Source organism: Gavialis gangeticus, unplaced genomic scaffold (genome assembly GCF_001723915.1).
Source record: "Gavialis gangeticus isolate Ggan-Ray unplaced genomic scaffold, GavGan_comp1, whole genome shotgun sequence".
Lineage (NCBI taxonomy): Eukaryota > Metazoa > Chordata > Crocodylia > Gavialidae > Gavialis > Gavialis gangeticus.
Genome location: NW_017729024.1, coordinates 124,131,592 through 124,148,980, shown reverse-complemented (window position 1 = coordinate 124,148,980; position 17,389 = coordinate 124,131,592). Strand labels below are relative to the sequence as shown.

General features: G+C 44.1%; 1 protein-coding gene across 2 annotated transcripts in view; it reads left to right on the top strand.

The window, feature by feature from the left end:
* Positions 1-17,389, top strand: part of DOCK8 (dedicator of cytokinesis 8) — a 162,246-nt gene that overhangs the window by 50,506 nt on the left and 94,351 nt on the right. For both annotated transcript variants that reach the window (XM_019517658.1, XM_019517659.1), the window contains 2 exons: positions 1,762-1,833; positions 16,511-16,634. In XM_019517658.1, the coding sequence (XP_019373203.1) occupies positions 1,762-1,833; positions 16,511-16,634 (196 nt within the window). The remainder of the gene's footprint in view (positions 1-1,761; positions 1,834-16,510; positions 16,635-17,389) is intronic.

The window sequence follows — 17,389 nt, the reverse complement described above, 5'->3', positions numbered from 1 at the left end:
AGAGAGGCTTTTGTTTTGTTAACAAAGGAGCCTGCTGGCTCCTTTGCTGATTAGGTTTGCAGATGGCATGAAGAAGCAGGGAGAGAGAGATTGAAAAGCTCAATATCATCAAAAGATGCATGCACTTCACCCCTTCCACCTTTGCCTCAGAGTGCTAGCTGGGGGTTGGGGTCTGGCAAAACTCCCGTCCCTTGAGTAATGAGCAGGGAAAAGCCTGGGATAGTGCAGGCAGGGTGGGGGTTTACACCCCTCCCTAATCAGAATGTCCTGCCAGAGCCTAGCTATGTTCACCATACCCTCAGCTCAGCAGTGTGGAAGGGAAGGGAGGGCTGTCTTAGTGCCCCATGGCTTCAAGCCTGAGCCACTGCATGTGCCCACATTTCCTCAGTCCAGAGGGAATGTCTGTGCTGATGGAAACCAATTCAACTTAGGCAGGTTAAACTATCCTGCAAAGATTGAATCAATTCAGGCTCAGGGTTTTTGAATGTCTGTCCCTAGACCTGTTGACATCCCATAGGGACTTAATAAAAGGGATCAGGCTTGAGTCAGGAAGGAAGGATTAAGCCTTCTTCAGTGTGTTTTGTGAACACTTCTGATGAAACATTTTTAACAACAGCTACAAGAATGATCTAAGTCATCTCATAAAAATAAATATCTGTTAGTTTTCCAGATCAGAGGAATTAAAAGTACACCAAAAGGATTAGAGTCACAGAATTTAAGGTGGTATATTCAGTACTGCCAACCCCACACGTTAAAAAATAGGAAATTAGAGCCCCAAATCCTGAGATGGATTTAAAGATCTTGAGATCTTATTTCTGAGTTTTTAGGGAGGACTTGGTCTTGTCTTTCCGTTTTTCTCTACCAGTGTAAGAACTAGAAACTTACATTAAAAAAAACCCAACCATGATTGCCCATTTGGTTTTATAGACTCATGAATTTAGAAGCTGGGTCTTAGAAAAAAAATCAAATAGCTGTAAAACTGATGGATACCTGCACAGTCCTTTTGTCTTGAGGTGTTTTATGGCAACATTAATCCCATGTTCATGAAGGAGTTGGAGTGGTAAATAGTTCATTCAGTAGTCTGAAAAAAACAGCAACAGAATCCTGACTATGTAACCTGTGCAGTACTTCTGTAAACCTCAGGGAATAGTTTAGAAGTCATTAACAAAACAGTAGAGAAGTTTTAACCTAAGTGTCTTCTGCTGTAAAGCAGGGGTGTTCAACCCCCTAGTGCATCGGCCAAATTGAACCCCCAACACCAGGTGATCCGGCCCATGGTGCTTCCTATGGGTCCAAAAATTTGGTGGCAGGGGATGCACTTATGCCCTGCTTCCAATTTTCTGGACCTGTGGGGAACACTGTAGGCTGGAGGGCATGCACATGGGGGGTAGTGTGGGGCCCCAGGCCCATTGCTGGTGAGTTGGGTCTGATTCTGGCATGTGGGGCTGGATGGGGGTGGTACAGAGCCCTGGGACCTTATCCTGACACATAGGGAAAATATGGGGACCTGAAGCCCAATCCCAGTGCACAGGGACCAATCCTAGTGCTCAATGGTGGTGTGGGGCCCCAATCCCTCAATCCCAGTGTGCAGGCTAAGGTATGGGAGTGTGGGCCCCAGGGCTCAATACCAGCACATAGGGTCCAATCCTGGCACATTGAGCATGTTCTGATCTACAGTATGTTTAGATAAACCTTCTAGAGATGTCCCATGGTGTTTATAGAGTATTAACAGCAAATTATTTCTTTCATTATCTTTCCCAGAGTTGAACTGGATCCTCATGTCAGAGATTGCATTCAGACATATATTCGGGAGTGGCTGGTTGTGAATCGAAAGTAAGTTACATGCTTGTAAATAAACTAGGAAACAGCATGCTTTCTTTTATTTAGCATAATGACAATGTATGCTGTTAGAACTAGTCCAAAGGAACAGTAATTTAATTTGCCGAAGAAAGTATTTATATTTCCAGTAGAATTTGTTAACCTTTTTGTTTGTGTTTGGACAGATGTACTATAGTATAAAAAAATTCTTGCTACTGCTTGTTAATTATTTGAGAACCTTGACAGAATAAATGTAAGAGGGAAGCAGCTTATGTTGACTATATATGATGAATGATTTCTGTAAAATCTGAACACCATACTGTCCATGTTTACACATTGTTTAAGAATCATAAGCTTTGTCTTTGGGATGAGATATGTAACTGACCACTTGTGATCATTAACGTTTCCATGTCACTGCTTGCAAAATCCTAACCAAAATCTAGCCTGCCTAAAAATTAATCACTCTTAACTTAAATTGCTCTGGCACTTGCTGTGCAGGAACATAGGACTGAAAAGAACCTTCTGGGTTACACAATTCAGACCTCTGTTAGCATAGGAAACCATGTCAGAAAAACTTTCATAAAATGATTAAACTTCATCTTAAAAAATAGTTAGTTTTCCCCTGGTCCTATTGGGAAGTTGTCCTACAATCTTATTTCTTTGGTTAGAAATTCTCTTCCAGCCTAAACTTATTCATGACCGGTTTATTGTCATTTGTTATTGTGCCAACCTTGTCCGTTAGCCTAAACAGTTCTTTCCCTCCTTGGTGTCTTAACCTACTCCCTTCGGATACATTTATAGGAAACAATTATATTCTCTCAGTATTCATTATACTAAGCTAAACAAGGAAACCTTTTTTTTAATTATTATTCTTCTCTCATGAGAGAGGTTCTCCATTCCCTTGATCATCTTAGAAGCCCTTTTCTAATTTAAATAGGCATAACCAATTGTTGTCTACTTTGTTAAGTTTTATTACCTGTTTCATAGATTCATAGATGCTAAGGTTGGAAGGGACCGCAACAGATCATCGACTCTGACCCCCTGCCTAGGCAGGAAAGAATGCTGGGGTCAGATGACCCCAGCCAGATGCCTCTTTAGCATCTTAAAGACCCTCAAGGTAGAGGAGAGCACCACCTACCGTGGAAGCCCATTCCAAATTTTGTCCACCCTTACCGTGAAGAAGTTTTTCATGGTATCTAGGAGTTTTTCCTGATATATAGACTGTTGCTAAAGTCTTGTATTAATTCCCATCTTCTCTAGCTTAATTAATCATTTCCCATTTAGCCTTGTATCAAAAAACTATATGGAAATCCAGACATATTAGATCTACTCTATTTGTCTTGTATGGAAAATTGGTTAGCTAACTGGCATTGTCACAGGGCCACTCGGGTGACCCGTGCCTAAGTAGGGATTAGGGCCTCTGCTAATTTGCCAGGGCAGCTCAGGTGCTGGTTGCTGGAGCAACCAGGTTGGTCAGGTGACCAGAAGGGGGCAGGGCCAGGCCGTTATAAACAGCCAGGCTGGAGCCTGGCTAGCAGTTCCCTTCTGGCAGCCTGAGGTGTAGGAGTTCTGCAGGAGAGCTAAGCTGAGCAGTGCAGCCTGAGCACCCAGAGGGCTGCATTATGGAAAGGGTGGAGAGAAGCCTGACTGGGAGGCTTTGGCCAGAGAGCCAGGTGGGCCTGGACTTATGTTATAGCCGGTAGGCTTATTGTTTTGTTACAGCCGGATGGCTTATGGTTCCGTTGTGTATATCACCGGAGGACCGGGTGAGGCTGTAGGGGTGTGAGGAGGCCTCACGGGAGCTCCCCAGTAGTCTGGGAGGTTCCTGGGTGCCCTGTTTGGGGCACAGAGCAGTGCCTGGGAGGCATGGCGGCTGGGCACCGGTGTGGTGCAGTGTGTGGAGGTGAGACCCCAGCACGTGAGGGTGGTACTCGGCCCAGTGAGGGCATAGGACACTGGTGAGGGGTCAGGGGGCCAGGCATGGCTATATGCCACCTGAGCCCCGGCGCCGGTGAAGGCCCGATACAGGGCTGGCGTGCAGGCTCAGTGAGAGCCACAGGCGCGAGTAGCGCGGGGCAGGCTCAGTGAGAGCCACGGGCGCGAGTAGCGCGGGACAGGCTCAGTGAGAGCCACGGGCGCGAGTAGTGCGGGACAGAGCCCACAGCAGGGCGATAGCGCCAGGGGCACGGGACGGAGCCCACAGCAGGGCGACACGAGTGCGGGAAGTGTGGGTGACGCCTGTAGAAGGGCGAGTATACCAGGGAGCCCCGAGAAGGGCAAGGGGCCTGCGTGAAGCCGAAGTAGGGCGCGTGCGCTGGTGAAGGCCCGGGACAGGGCTGGCACCATTGATAGTCCGAAGAAGGGCGATCGCACGGGTACGAGCCTGGAGAGGGCAGGGTGTGTGAGACAGGGCTGGCGTGCAGGCTCAGGGAGAGCCACGGGCGCGAGTAGCGCGGGATAGGCTCAGTGAGAGCCACGAGCGCCAGGGGGCGGGACGGAGCCCACAGCAGGGCAACGCGAGTGCGGGAAGCGCGGGTAACGCCCATAGAAGGGCAAGTACACCAGGGAGCCTCGAGACGGGCAGGGGCCAGCGTGAAGCTGAAGTAGGGCGCGTGTGCCAGTGAAGGCCCAGGACAGGGCTGGCGCCATTGATAGTCCGAAGAAGGGCAATCGCGTGGGTACGAGCCCGGAGAGGGAAGGGTGTGCGAAACAGGGCCCAGAGAGGGCAGGACGAGCCCGGAGAGGGCGAGGGATCATCCGAGGTCTTATTGACATAAGAACGTCCGGAATAGCTGCGAGGCTTGGGGTGTACTAAAGGGGAGGTAGGAGGCACGCATAGCCCATAAGGCTGGGGGGGTGCACCAAGTCACCCATAGATACTAGGAGATCAAAGGCAGCCTCCCATATTAAATTATATAAGATCAAAGACGTGGCGGGTGAGAATAAGAAGGTGCTGGATCTCCTAATTGGCACGGCAGGGGGCGCTAGCTGGATCACGGCCACTTCTAGTTGCCACGCCGTGACAGGCATGATGTTTGATTTCACATACCAGTTTTTTCCTAGTTCTGGGATAGGAATGATCTGGTCCTGATAAGTTGAGCATGTTGAATTTTTTTAAATTTTTTTCACCCTTGAATATTGTAATTTTCCATTTTTATATTCACATTTCAGCCAACTACATTCACATTGCCATATTAAACATTGTTTTCCTTGAAAATTGAGGTGAACTTATTCTTTTCTTAGGTTGTATATAGATTATCTTAATTATGATCCTATCTTCACTTCTGTGTAACATTGCTGTTTTTTATTAGGCTGTGAATGGAAAGATCCTTGTGGGTAATTTTAAGCTTGTGAATTACTCTGATACCTGTCAGGATAAAGTTGCCCAAGGAAACGTAATTTATGCCATTTATCATTCTAAGATGGGATAAGAAAGCACAATGTGTGTTGTAATTCAGTTCAAATGTATATATGCAAACTTGAATGTTCTTTTATGACCATGGTTACTTAGTTTTAAAAGTTGTGTTCAGTAGGGTGTGTTAGAGTCTGTATTTTTAAGTATTTTAAAATGTTTGATCCTGTGTGTAAAACTTTTGGGGAAGCTGGAGAAAGAATTAGCCTTCCTTGTGACTGCCTCGTCTTGGGGCTCCATCTCCCCTACACCCCGCCTAACGCCAACCGTGATGTTGCTTGTCAAGGCCAATGTTCGGGCCCTCCCCAGCACTCGGTCCCTTGGGGTGTGGTTGTTGACCACCGGTGTAGCTAGTGCCAAGTGCTCTCCGCGTCCCCTCTCTGCTCTGTGGTCTATGCGAAGCCAGATTCTACCTGGACTGCTGCCTCCCTTGACGCATCGCTGATTCCCTGAGTTTGGTACGTGCTGCTGGTTGTTCGGTTCAGGGTCCTGTCCTTGCTGCATCTGTCACCATCCCAGTTGCTGGGGCTACCGGCTCTGGACCACGATGGGTTGCCAGTGGCTCCTTGGGCTCACGCTGGCCTGGTATTCCTTCCACGCTCCCTTCCTGAGGGAGCCACCAAGCCTCCTCCTGCTCCACGCCATCTGGCTGCTCTGACCCTTCTGGGCCAGCCAGGGATGCTCTTTCTGGCCCCTCCAGCTCCCTTCTAGGTGAGCCTTTTCTGCCGGCTCCGTCTGCCCACCCAGCCAATCGCCCTCGGTACACTTTTATAAAGTGTGCCCAGGCAGACGTGGGAGCCATTCCCGGCTCCTCCCAGCAATGCCATGGGTTTTTTCTTTGACCTTTGGAGCTGCTGCAGTTTCACTTTTGCCATAAACAGCTGCTAGCACTATGGCCCACCACCTCTCCCCTTCTCCTGGTAAGATTTCCTTACACAGGAACAAACTCCAGAAAGGGAACTTACCCGGCAGGGTCAGAGAAGCTATGTTGCCTGACACAGCAGGAAAGAATGGTGGGGGGGGAGGGAAACCGACCCAGCAGGGTCGGGATGGGTTGCACTTCCTCAGTGTGCTAAAAGGAGCTCTGGGGGAGGGAGGGGGGAACTGGTGCAACACACCGGGTCTAGGGAAGATGTGCCTCAGGAGCTGGTGCTGATGGCTCAGAGGAATCCCAGGAAGTTTAAAAGGAGAACACCAAAAGAGGTTTGGCATTCAGCATTCAGGGGAAAAAGGATTGTATGGCAGGACTGGGAAGAGGACTCTGCTGCAACAGAGACCCAGCCAGCCAAACCCTTGTGGGACGCTGGGATACTGCAACCCCGAGTGCATGACCAACCTAAGCCCGGAACAAGATAAGTAATGCCAGATGGCGGAGTACTTGTGTGTTGACCCAGTAGTTGGATGGATGGGGACACCAGAAGAGAGTGCTCAGTGAAAGGTTGTCAAGCCCAACAGGAGAGAGGGCATTAACAGGTGCCATAGGTCGTGTTCGCCTCGTGGGACCTTAGATAGCTCAGGCAAAGGAGAGATTTGCCTGGAGGGACTGAATAAACAGTCATCAGCTTTAAATCAGCTACAGGGAGCTGAGATGGACCCTCAAACCTGGGTTCTGAGTTTGTTTGTTTTTTTCCCCTGAGGAAGTAATACAAACAAGGGGATGAGAGTCTGTTTTCCTTTTATTTTATTTTCAGTACTCCCAGGCAAGGGAGAGATATCAAGGGAAAGTAAGATCCCCTGAGCACCTGAGTTAGAGTTTATTTAAGTCATAGGACGTATACCTGGGACCTGGTGAGTTACCTGATTGAGAATCTAGGAGAGTGGTGGTTAGAGATCTTATCACCCAGGATCCACCAATCCCTGTGAGAAGAAAGACTGCCCTAAGTTATGCTGGAACATTCAAGTGAGAGATCTGTCTAGATGGGATGGCCACCAACCATTCGTGGAGTCAGACACTGAATCACTCGGGGGGGGAAACCGAGACCCAGTGACTCACACTCATTGTCAGCAAAGTTGGACGACTTATCACCCAAGAGGAAAGGGGCAGGGTATAGGAGTGTTGGAGCCCTCCAGAAGACCAAAACTCATCAGTACAACCATCACTCTAGGCACCATCCGTACTCCCAAAGAATAGCAAAATATCAAGACATGGCAGGTGAGAGGGAGACAAGATGAGGCAGAGGTGTCAGCTTTTACTATGTGATGAAAGGGAAACGAGTGGACCTACCCACTCAGAGAGGCCCTACACACCACTGCTGACAAGAACTGAGCTTCAAAGCCTAATTTAACACCTCTTATTAAATGACAAGGGATCCAGATAATTTTCTGGGCAGAAGCCAAAAATAACGTGTAGAGATAGACTTGCACTGATGCTAGAACATGCTTGTGCATTAGAAAGAGTTTTATATGGAATGTCAAATGATCTCCAAAATAGCCCAGGTGGAGTTTGTGCAGCTGTCTTCAACAAGTTCATTTGCTTGACTTACCTCATCTGTCAAGGGAACGGTTAGTGACCTGTCTTAGTTTGATAAAATAGCAATTGGTTAAAGTCTAAAAGTTAGACAAAGCATGGATTAAAGTTGTACTCTGAGTCACTTCTGTGTCATCTACAATAAACTGATTTCTAGTGGAGACTTTTTAAAAGAAATACAATACCAATACTGTAAGCACGGTATCTGATAGGGGTGTGTGAAATGGGCCATATTCAGTTCAGATTTGGCCCGAATCAGGGACAGTGATTTGGATCAGTGTCCCCAGTTTGATTCAGCTGAATCTGAAGATTCAATGCTTGTTCAGAGAATCAGCGATTCAGCCATAGACACAGCTTTAAATGTTTTTTTCTTCATACCTCAAGGTACCAGGCACAGCTCATGAACGCTGTGATAATGGGGTGAATGGAGCGTCCCACAGGAGTGTGAGGGGGCTGCCCACGTGCTCGGCGGTGAAGCACTTCTGGTCCACTTCTGGGTCCGCTGCCAAGCATGCTGGGGGGGGCCCCACCCTCCCAGCTCAACGGGTAGCCCCGGGGGGACTCCTGGTGCCCCCCCCCAGACCCAGAAGGCACCAGTTGCCGAGCCGGGGAGGACTGGAAGTGCTTCTGGTCCACTTCTGGGTCTGCTGCTGAGTGGGCTGGGGAGCCCGGGATGGTCGGGGGGGGGGGGGGATTTGCCCCAGGATGTCAGCATTCATGAGCCACCTGGTGCCTTGAGGTATGTAGAAAAAACATTTAAAGCTGTATCTATGTCTGAATTGTCGAATATCTCCAAATTGATTCAGAGGGTTCCTATTCAATTTGAAGAGATTAAAGGGTCTTTTTGATTTGATTTGGATTCGGAGATTTGGCCACTGAATCAGGCTGAATCTCCACCAAATTGAATCACGGACTGAAGCTTCACACAGCCTTAGAATCTGAATTACTGTCTGTCTCTCATGAGCAATTTGTTAGAGTTATATGCCACAGTATACTGTAAATATCCTGTCAAAGTTGACTGTCTCATTTCAGAGAATTTTTTCAGCAAAGCTATCTCTTTTCTCTGTATAGATGTCAGTGCAGTTCAAGGTGCAAAATCAGTTTTGTGCAAAAGATTGTGAGCACCAGCTGAACTCCCATTAACAAATTAAAAAAAACATTCTAAATGTTAAAGGGTGCCTTAATTCACTAGGCTCTATGCTCTTTATATGGTGGGTGTCCAGTCTGAAGAATATTGTTAGCTTATTAACTGACTTTTGGCAACTTGTAAACTAATCCTATCATATGCCTCTAGTTCATACGTAGACAAAACACTTCACCAAGTTAATAGGAGGCTTAGCTTGCAGAGGTGCTAAAGAAAGAGGCTCTAAATTAACAAGAATACACTAAGATTCTTGTGGCGTAATGAGCCAATAATAATAATAGGCTAACACCTATAATATCTAGATCATGGATGCCATCTACCTGTGACTACTTTGTCAAATAATTGTTTTGGAGATGCCCTTTGGGTCTTTCATTTGATCTGTACAGGAACAACCTCATTAACTTATCTGTGGGAGTGAGTGATAGTATTGGTGAAACAGCAGCACATATAGACTATTAGAAAATACTTTGTATTAGAGCATTTTGTAAATGGACTCCTATAAATATGTATGCTTTACTGCCTTTGTCATCCAGGTAAACACAGGTGTACATACTTATTTTTACTAAGTAGTTCTTCTGAGGAATCACAGTTAGAACTGGGAGCATCTCCGGAGCAGGCTTGATGAAGACATTTATCAGGGACAGCTGTAATCAAAGAAGCGAGCAAATTGTTAGGATGTGTGACAAATGAAATAAAAAATAACAACAAAAATGTTCTAATGTCAAATAAACCAAGGGTATATTGTTCCCTAGATTACTCTGTTTCGTCTGGGCTCCTGGCTTAAGATGGATACAGAGATAGGAGTAGTCAAGAAAGGGATAAGGAAAATGGTTAGTTATGGAGAAAGACTGAAAAGACTGTAACTGTTTAGCTGAGAGAGAAATGAAAAGACATAAAAATATATAAAATGGAGAATAATAGAAAGTGATTAACTTTAAAAATCATAAAAGGAAATAAATTGTGCAATTTATAGTTATAGAACTGAAACTTATGACAATATGTTTGCCTTGGCCATGAGCATATAGCTCGCATGACTGGAGTACTGTCATGGATGTGTATAAACTGTTCAAGAAGGACAGGCAGAGGAGAAGAGGAGGAGGAGCTGCATTTTATGTAAAGGAGCTGAATGATTGCTTAGAGCTCAAGTATGAAACTGGAGATAGGCCAGTTGAAAGTGTCTGAGTTCAGGTTAGAGAGGAGATCAGCAAGGGTGATGTTGTGGTGGATGCCTGCTATAGACCACCAGGCCAGGAGGATGAGGGGGATGAGGCTTTCCTTAAATAGCTAGCGCAAGTTTCCAGATCACAGGCCCTGGTTCTCATGGGGAGACTTCAGTCACCCTGACATCTGCTGGGAAGGCAACACAGTAGTGCACAGACAATCCATGAAGTTTTTGGAGAGTGCTAGGGACAACTTCCTGGTGCAAGTGTTGGAGAGGCCAGCTAGGGGCTATGCTTTTCTTGACCTGCTGCTCATAAACAAGGAAGAATTGGTGGGGAATGTAGCAGTGGAGGGCAACTTGGGCAGCAGCAACCATGAGATGATTGAGTTCAGGATCCTGAGGAAAGGAAGGAAGGAGAGCAGCAAGTAACTACCCTGAACTTCAGAAAAGCAGACTTCGGCTCACTCAGGGAAACGATGGGCATGATTCCCTGGGAAGCCAAACTGAGGGGGAAAGGAATCCAGGAGAGCTGGTTGTACTTTAAAGAAACCTTACGGAGGGTGCAGCAATGAAGCATCCTGATGCGCAGGAAGAGTAGCAAGTATGGCAGAAGACCAACTTGGCTTATCAGAGAACTCTTCATTGAGCTAAAGCAGGTAAAGGTAGCTTACACTTGGAAGCAGAAACATGGACAAACAACTAGGGAGGAGTATAAGAGTATTACTCTGGCATGCAGGGATAAAATGAGGAAGGCCAAAGCACAGTTGGACTTGTAGCTAGCAAGGAATGAAGAAGGGTTTCTACAAGCATGTGAGCAACGAGAAAAATCAGGGATAGTGTGGGTCTCTAACTAAATCGGGGAGGCAACCTAGTAACAGATGATGTGCAAAAGGCTGAAGTACTCAGTGCCTTTTTCACCTTCATCTTTACAGGCAAAGGTAGCTCCCAGACGAGAACCTGGCAGCACAGCTTGGGGAAGAGGTGAGCAGCCAACAGTGGCAAAAGAGCAGGTTGCTCTTGTACATGTCTTGCTTTAGAAAAGCAAGACATGTACAAGTCCATGGGGCCAGACGGGATGCACCCAAGGGTGCTGAGGGAGTTGGCCGATGTAATTGCGGAGCCACTGGCCATTATTTTTGAAATCTTGTGGCAATTGGGAGTGGTCCCAGATCATTGGAAAAGGGCAAATTTAAGGCCCATCTTTAAGGAAGAGAAGGAGCACTTGGAGAAAAAGGTGATTTAGGAACAATCAGCGTTGATTCACCAAGGCCACGTCATGCCTGACCAACCTGATTGCCTTCTCTGATGAGGTGATTGGCTCTGTGGATGTGGTATGAGTAGTGGATGTGATATAACTTGATTTTAGCAAGGCTTTTAATATGCTCTCTCACAACATTCTTGAAAACAAGCTAAAGAAGTACTGGTTGGATGAATGAACTGTAAGGTGGATAGAAAACGGGCTGGATCATTGGGCTCAGACATGGCTTGATGTCTAGTTGGCAGCTGATCTCAGGTGGAGTGTCCTAGGGCCAGTTTTGTTCAATATTTTCATCAATGACCTGGAACACAGAATGGAGTGCACCCTCATCATGTTGGCAGGTGATGCCAAGCTGGCGGGGTAGTAGATACACTGGAGGGTAGGGCTAGGATTCAGAGAGACCTAGAGAAATTGGAGGATTGGATCAAGATAAATCTCATGAGGTTCAATAAGGACAAGTACAAAATCCTGCACTTAGGATGGAAGAATCCCCTGCCTGGGACTGACTGGCTAAGCAGCAGCTCTGCAGAAAAGGAGCTGGGGGTTACAGTGGACAATAACTGAATATGAGCCAAGAGTGTGCCCTTGTTTTGAAAACTAATGGCATACTGGGCTGCCTTAGTAGGAGTGTTGCCAACAGAGTAAGGGAAATGATTCTTCCCCTTTATTTGGCACTGGTGAAGCCACATCTGGAGTACTGTGTCCCATTTTGGACTCCCCCACTACAGAAGGGATGTGGACAAATTGGAGGCAGTCCAGTGGAGGGCAATGAAAATGGTGAGGGGACTGGGAAGCATGACTTACGAGGACAGGTTGGGCTTCTTTAGTTTGGAAAAGAGAAGACTGAGAGAGGATTTAATAGCAGCCTTCAACTACCTGAAGGCTGGAAAGAGGATGAAGCTAGACTGCTCTTAGTGGTGGCAGATGACAGAACAGGGAGCAATGGTCTTAGGTTACAGCAAGGGAAGTTTAGGTTGGATATTAGGAGAAACTTTCCTATTAGGAGGGTACAAAAGCACTGGAACAGGTTATGCAGAAAAGTTATGGAATTTCCATCCTTGGAGGTTTTAAGCCCAGTTAGACAAAGCCTTGGGTGGGATGATTTATTTGGGGATGGTTCTGCTTTGAGCAGGGGTTGGACTAGATGACCTCCTGAGGTCCCTGCCAACCCTAATTTTCTATGATTCTATGATATTAGAATTGCTTGTAATGATATAGCATACTAAAGGTTCCAGTATATGGCTTTTTATTTTTTTGTTATGAACCTTATCCTTCGTTCTTCAGGACACAAGATAGCAGATTTCTGGAGCTAGGCTTGGGACTTGCTCATTGCAAGTAATTCCATAATATTCCACTTCCAGTTTTCTTACATACTTTTCTGAACCATGGAAAAACTGGCCAGTATCAGAGGTCTTCAATATTGTGCCTTGTGTTTGATCTTGCATTGCAATCGTTCATATTCCTAAAATGTAACTGAGACAGTCAGAGAACTTGCAACTGTAACATATGATGTTGCTCAAAATCACAACTCTGCTTAAACCAAACTGTCTCTGAAAAGAACCTTTAGTGATAAAGGGAATATATTGACCATGATTATTACAATGTAAGATAATGCACTAGGAAGGAGCTACTGCAACGACTGGTATTTGCTAACTTGAAAAATAGGTAGATTTCTTGGGACAAGATTTATGTAGTCTGAATGATGATAATACTCAGGATCAGAACTACACAGTAAAATGCTGTTTGGATACTTGATTATATATGATGTAGTCCACTAGTATTGTTGGATAGTGGGTACAAAAGCGTTTAGAAAGAACAGAATGACTGAAGTTTGGTAGTTGGGATGAAGAGGCAGGAATCAGTGAACCAAAAGCACAGTGAGAGGTTATGGTGTTAGTGCTGGGATAGGGGTAGGGCACAGGTAGGGGATCAATGACTGGTGTTGTGATCCCACTGTTGAATGATAGCCATGGGGATTTCTTCTGTCCTGAAGCTGCTGTAAGTAGCAGTCAGGCAGTGGCTGATTCTGTACCATTGAGTGAACCTATTCTTCATAGAGTTCAGGTGTGTTCTCTAATAAGTTAGACCAGAGGTTCTCAAACTGTGGTCTGTGGACCACCACTGGCCCACAAGCTCCATTCAGGTGGTCCACAGAAAGGTGACCTAAGGCTAAAGCTGACAAATATTACACTTGACTTCCCAGAACTTTGCGAAAAAAACAGGCACATCCAACCCATTTGAAAGGTGAGACTACTGATATTAAAATATGGGTTGTGTGCTTTAATTTATAGAACAAAAAAAAATTATTAAGTTGTCCACCAAGACCCTCAGCAATTTTCAAGTAGTCCGTGAAAAAAAGTTTGAGAATCACTAAGCTAGACCATTTGCTAAAATCACACTTTGCACCTTTTTGAATTTTAAGTGCCAGCATATTGTTGTATGAACAAACCTTCCAAAACTTTTTTTTTTTGAGAAGTGCAAGGGGAAGCAGTTTCTGGTATAGCTTACAGATTTAAATATAGCATTTATATTAAAGGAAAATGTAAGCCTTCAAGTAATTAAATGGCTTTGTTTGCTGTTGGAGGTAATGAAAGAAACAATAAAGCAACTTTTATGCGTTAAGGGCTCTAAAACAGCTTAAAGTACCTGTCTTTAATCCTGGATGATTAAGGCTGTTCTATAACAAGGTTGTATTCAAGGAGATCAGGGATGTCACTGAATGATTCCTTCTCTTTTATGACTTCATTTTTTCATTGTCACTGAAGTGATAAACAATTAAAATTCAAACAATTAAAATGCAAACGCACCAGAGCATATAATTCAGTTACTCCCAAAATGTAATAAAAAAGTGTCTCCCTAATCAATAATTGCTTATTATGACTTATAGTAATTATACAAAGCATTAAGATGCTTAGCTGTTGCTTTGGAAAGGAAGCTGAAAATCAGGATATTGTAACTGAGAGAGGGAGACTGGCTACAAAATGTTATTATGAAACATCAAAATGTTTATGTTCTTAACAGGTTACTAAAGGCATCACTTAAATATTTCATAAATATTGTGTAGAAAAAAATACTGTAAAAATCAGAAGAGCACTAAACTTATTTATTTACCTTTTATTTTGGCATTTTCCCCATGGTATCTACTTCCTTACTCCTTATTTCCAAGTTCTGCAAAGTTTTATAAATGAAGCTGATACTGCTGCAACTTCAGGCAGAGCTGGCAGCAGCAGGAGTAGGAAGGAATAGCATACTTCCCTAAATATTGTGGCACTTGTTACTCTCAATAGTGTGAGTTAGTATTCAGGTTTTCTGTGGCTTTCCCATTCTGGCCTGTAGCATTTCATCAGCTTATGCTTTGCTTGCTTTCCTTTTCTCTCCCATCCTACTTCATTGTAATGAACTATACCCAAAAACTCATCCTTGTCAAGAGTGTGATGCATAAGCTGGAAAGTAAATTTGGAGTAGCTATGTAATGTCCTGCTGCCATTTCAGAGCATTTGCCTGCCGGGTGGTAACACTACCATTGTTGGAACATCTCTTGAATCTTGTTTTTCAATGCCAAATGCCACCACATTGAGAAGTTGAGGGTAGATGAGATTTGTATCTTTGTACCTCTCCCTTTTACTATTACAAATATAGACTATGATGGATACAACAAAATCAAAAAGGATCCTCTGCTTGACCTGAGGGGAGGAAAAGGAATCATGTTTTAGGGACTACACTTTTGTTATTTCTAGTTCAAAAGATCCCTCTGGAACTGTAGGAAGAGGAGCAGGTTTTAGGGAAGACCTTAAATGTCAAAGATCCCAAGCCTAGATAATTTATTGGGCTAATATGATTAAGGCAGTCTGGTTGCTGGAGCCCAGCAGTACATGAGACAGCAGTAGGACTAGGTACCAAGTTACTGCTGGTACCAGTACATGGAAGAGCAAAATGTTCAAGTATCAAATACTGCTGGGTTGTGTGAAGGTGGTCTTTAATACCAGTTCCAAGCAAGGCTTGAATTCATGTTTCTGCACTAGTTCCATGTAATTCCAGGAGGTCAGGAATAGGAAGCATTCTGTAGTTTTCTTTAAAAACAGTCTACAACATGGCAGTGTTATTAAAGTAAGCTGTGGCATTTTGCGACCTCTCATTTTAGAATATTAATCTTTTTGCATAAGGTTTTTTTATTTACATATTATTGCTCTCTCTTATGCTGTAACATATATTATATCAGCATATGCTGTATTGTGAGATCTGCTTAAAGTCTGTCTTGTGTTTCTTGTTTAAAACCCACTATATACAGGAGACATTACAACATGTTCATTAATAAGTTTCTTTATTTTATATCTTCTGTATCTGGCCTTTGTTGTCATTAAAATCATATTTTAGTGATAACATTTTCAGATGGGCTTTCTTAAATTGTATATTTCTGTATATATACTGTATAATGTATTTCTGACACAGTATATTTCTGTCTGTAAACTATATAATGTATTTAATTCTTGTCCATCCAGTTATTATAGATTTTAATATCAAATCAGTTCATTGAATTATTTCTTTACCTGCACATTTCTGCCCATACTATACATGCAGTATAGTTTCTTTGTTTCTTTTTCTCTGCCTTTACCTGGCTTTTCAACAGTCAGTTGGTTCTATTTGCTGTCTTATTTAATGGACAGTTTATTTTTTGAAGTAGAACCCATTATTAGCACTCTTTGGTCTGTATTTACGGTTATTGATTGTGCTTGACAAATTTACTGTTTTGAAAAGGCTCAATAGCATTGGTCATTTGTGCTGGGTTGCCAACTTAAATGTGCATTATGAGACAGTGAATCAACACTGAAATAACAGCAGTTCAGAAGAGACCAATTTCTGGTGTTTTCCCTGTTACGTCTGCAGAGAACCAGCCAGAAGACAAATGTTCCAAATTTTAATGCCCAAAGCCTGCTGACCAGGGCATCCAGAAGCAGAGACCACTTACTTTTTGCATATACATGAGGTCCTTTTGTCAATAGTTGAGTTGCACCTGTCTTGTCTTTGCAAATGATGATGAAAACTTAATGTTCCTTTAAAAAACATTACTATAGAATGCCTACATAAGCACAGTGGTATCACAAATAAACATTCAGTTGTTTTACACACACGATATCAAACCTGCATAGCAAGGTTTTGGTTATGCAATAATACTATAGCCTGACTCTTCTATTTTTGTCTTTCATGAATGCTTACTGAATATTTACTTGATTGGGTTTGATTTATAAAAGAAACCAAGGAAATTCAGATACTTCCAGCTTTATAAGTAAGAGATCCCTAACGGATTTTCATAAGACTCTTCAAAAACAAACATTTCAGTCGGAAACACTGGACAACAATGATGCACACTATCAGGTATTTTTCTTTTCAGCTGGATTTATTGAATATTATATATTTCCTTAAAGCTTGCTTTGCTTAAAACCAATGTTGTTATGTTTTTTCAATATAAATCAAATGGCTGCACTGTGTGGATGCTGCCTTAAGAGAAGCTCTGTAGCCAGTATTTCCAGAGGTCATACATATTAAGGCAAATTTAGAGCACAGGTCAGTGTGAAAACCCCCCGATCAGCTATTTCTCAAGGGCTTGCCACTTTGTCAGGGCAGCCTCTTGCATATGTGCATGTATGCACTTGCAGCTTTGTAGCTTGGCCTCACAGGATCAAAGTCGGGCAGTTTTACCATTGTCTTTTGCTAAAAGCAGAATCAAGCCTTTACCTCTGAGATCTTGTGATAAAGGATAGTGCAGATATAGTTTCCTCCTGGCTATGCTCACTGCCAGCCAGCCAGCACCTTCACATTTTACTTCAGGCTGGCTCACTGTGGCATCCTTATGGAGGGAAGTGTTCAGTTACTTGAGCCTCTAGCACCTGTCTTTTGGGAACCTTTTATTTTAGAAGAATAGTACCCAGCAAAGTCTGTGTGAGTAGAAGCTGGCCTAGACCTTGGGCTTTCATAGTTTCATAGTTTCTAGGGTCGGAAGGGACCTGAGCAGATCATCTAGTCCGACCCCCTGCCATGGCAGGAAGAGCACTGGGGTCAAATGACCCCAGTAAGGTGGTCATCCAACCTCCTCTTAAAAACCCCCAGGGTGGGAGCCTGCACCACCTCAC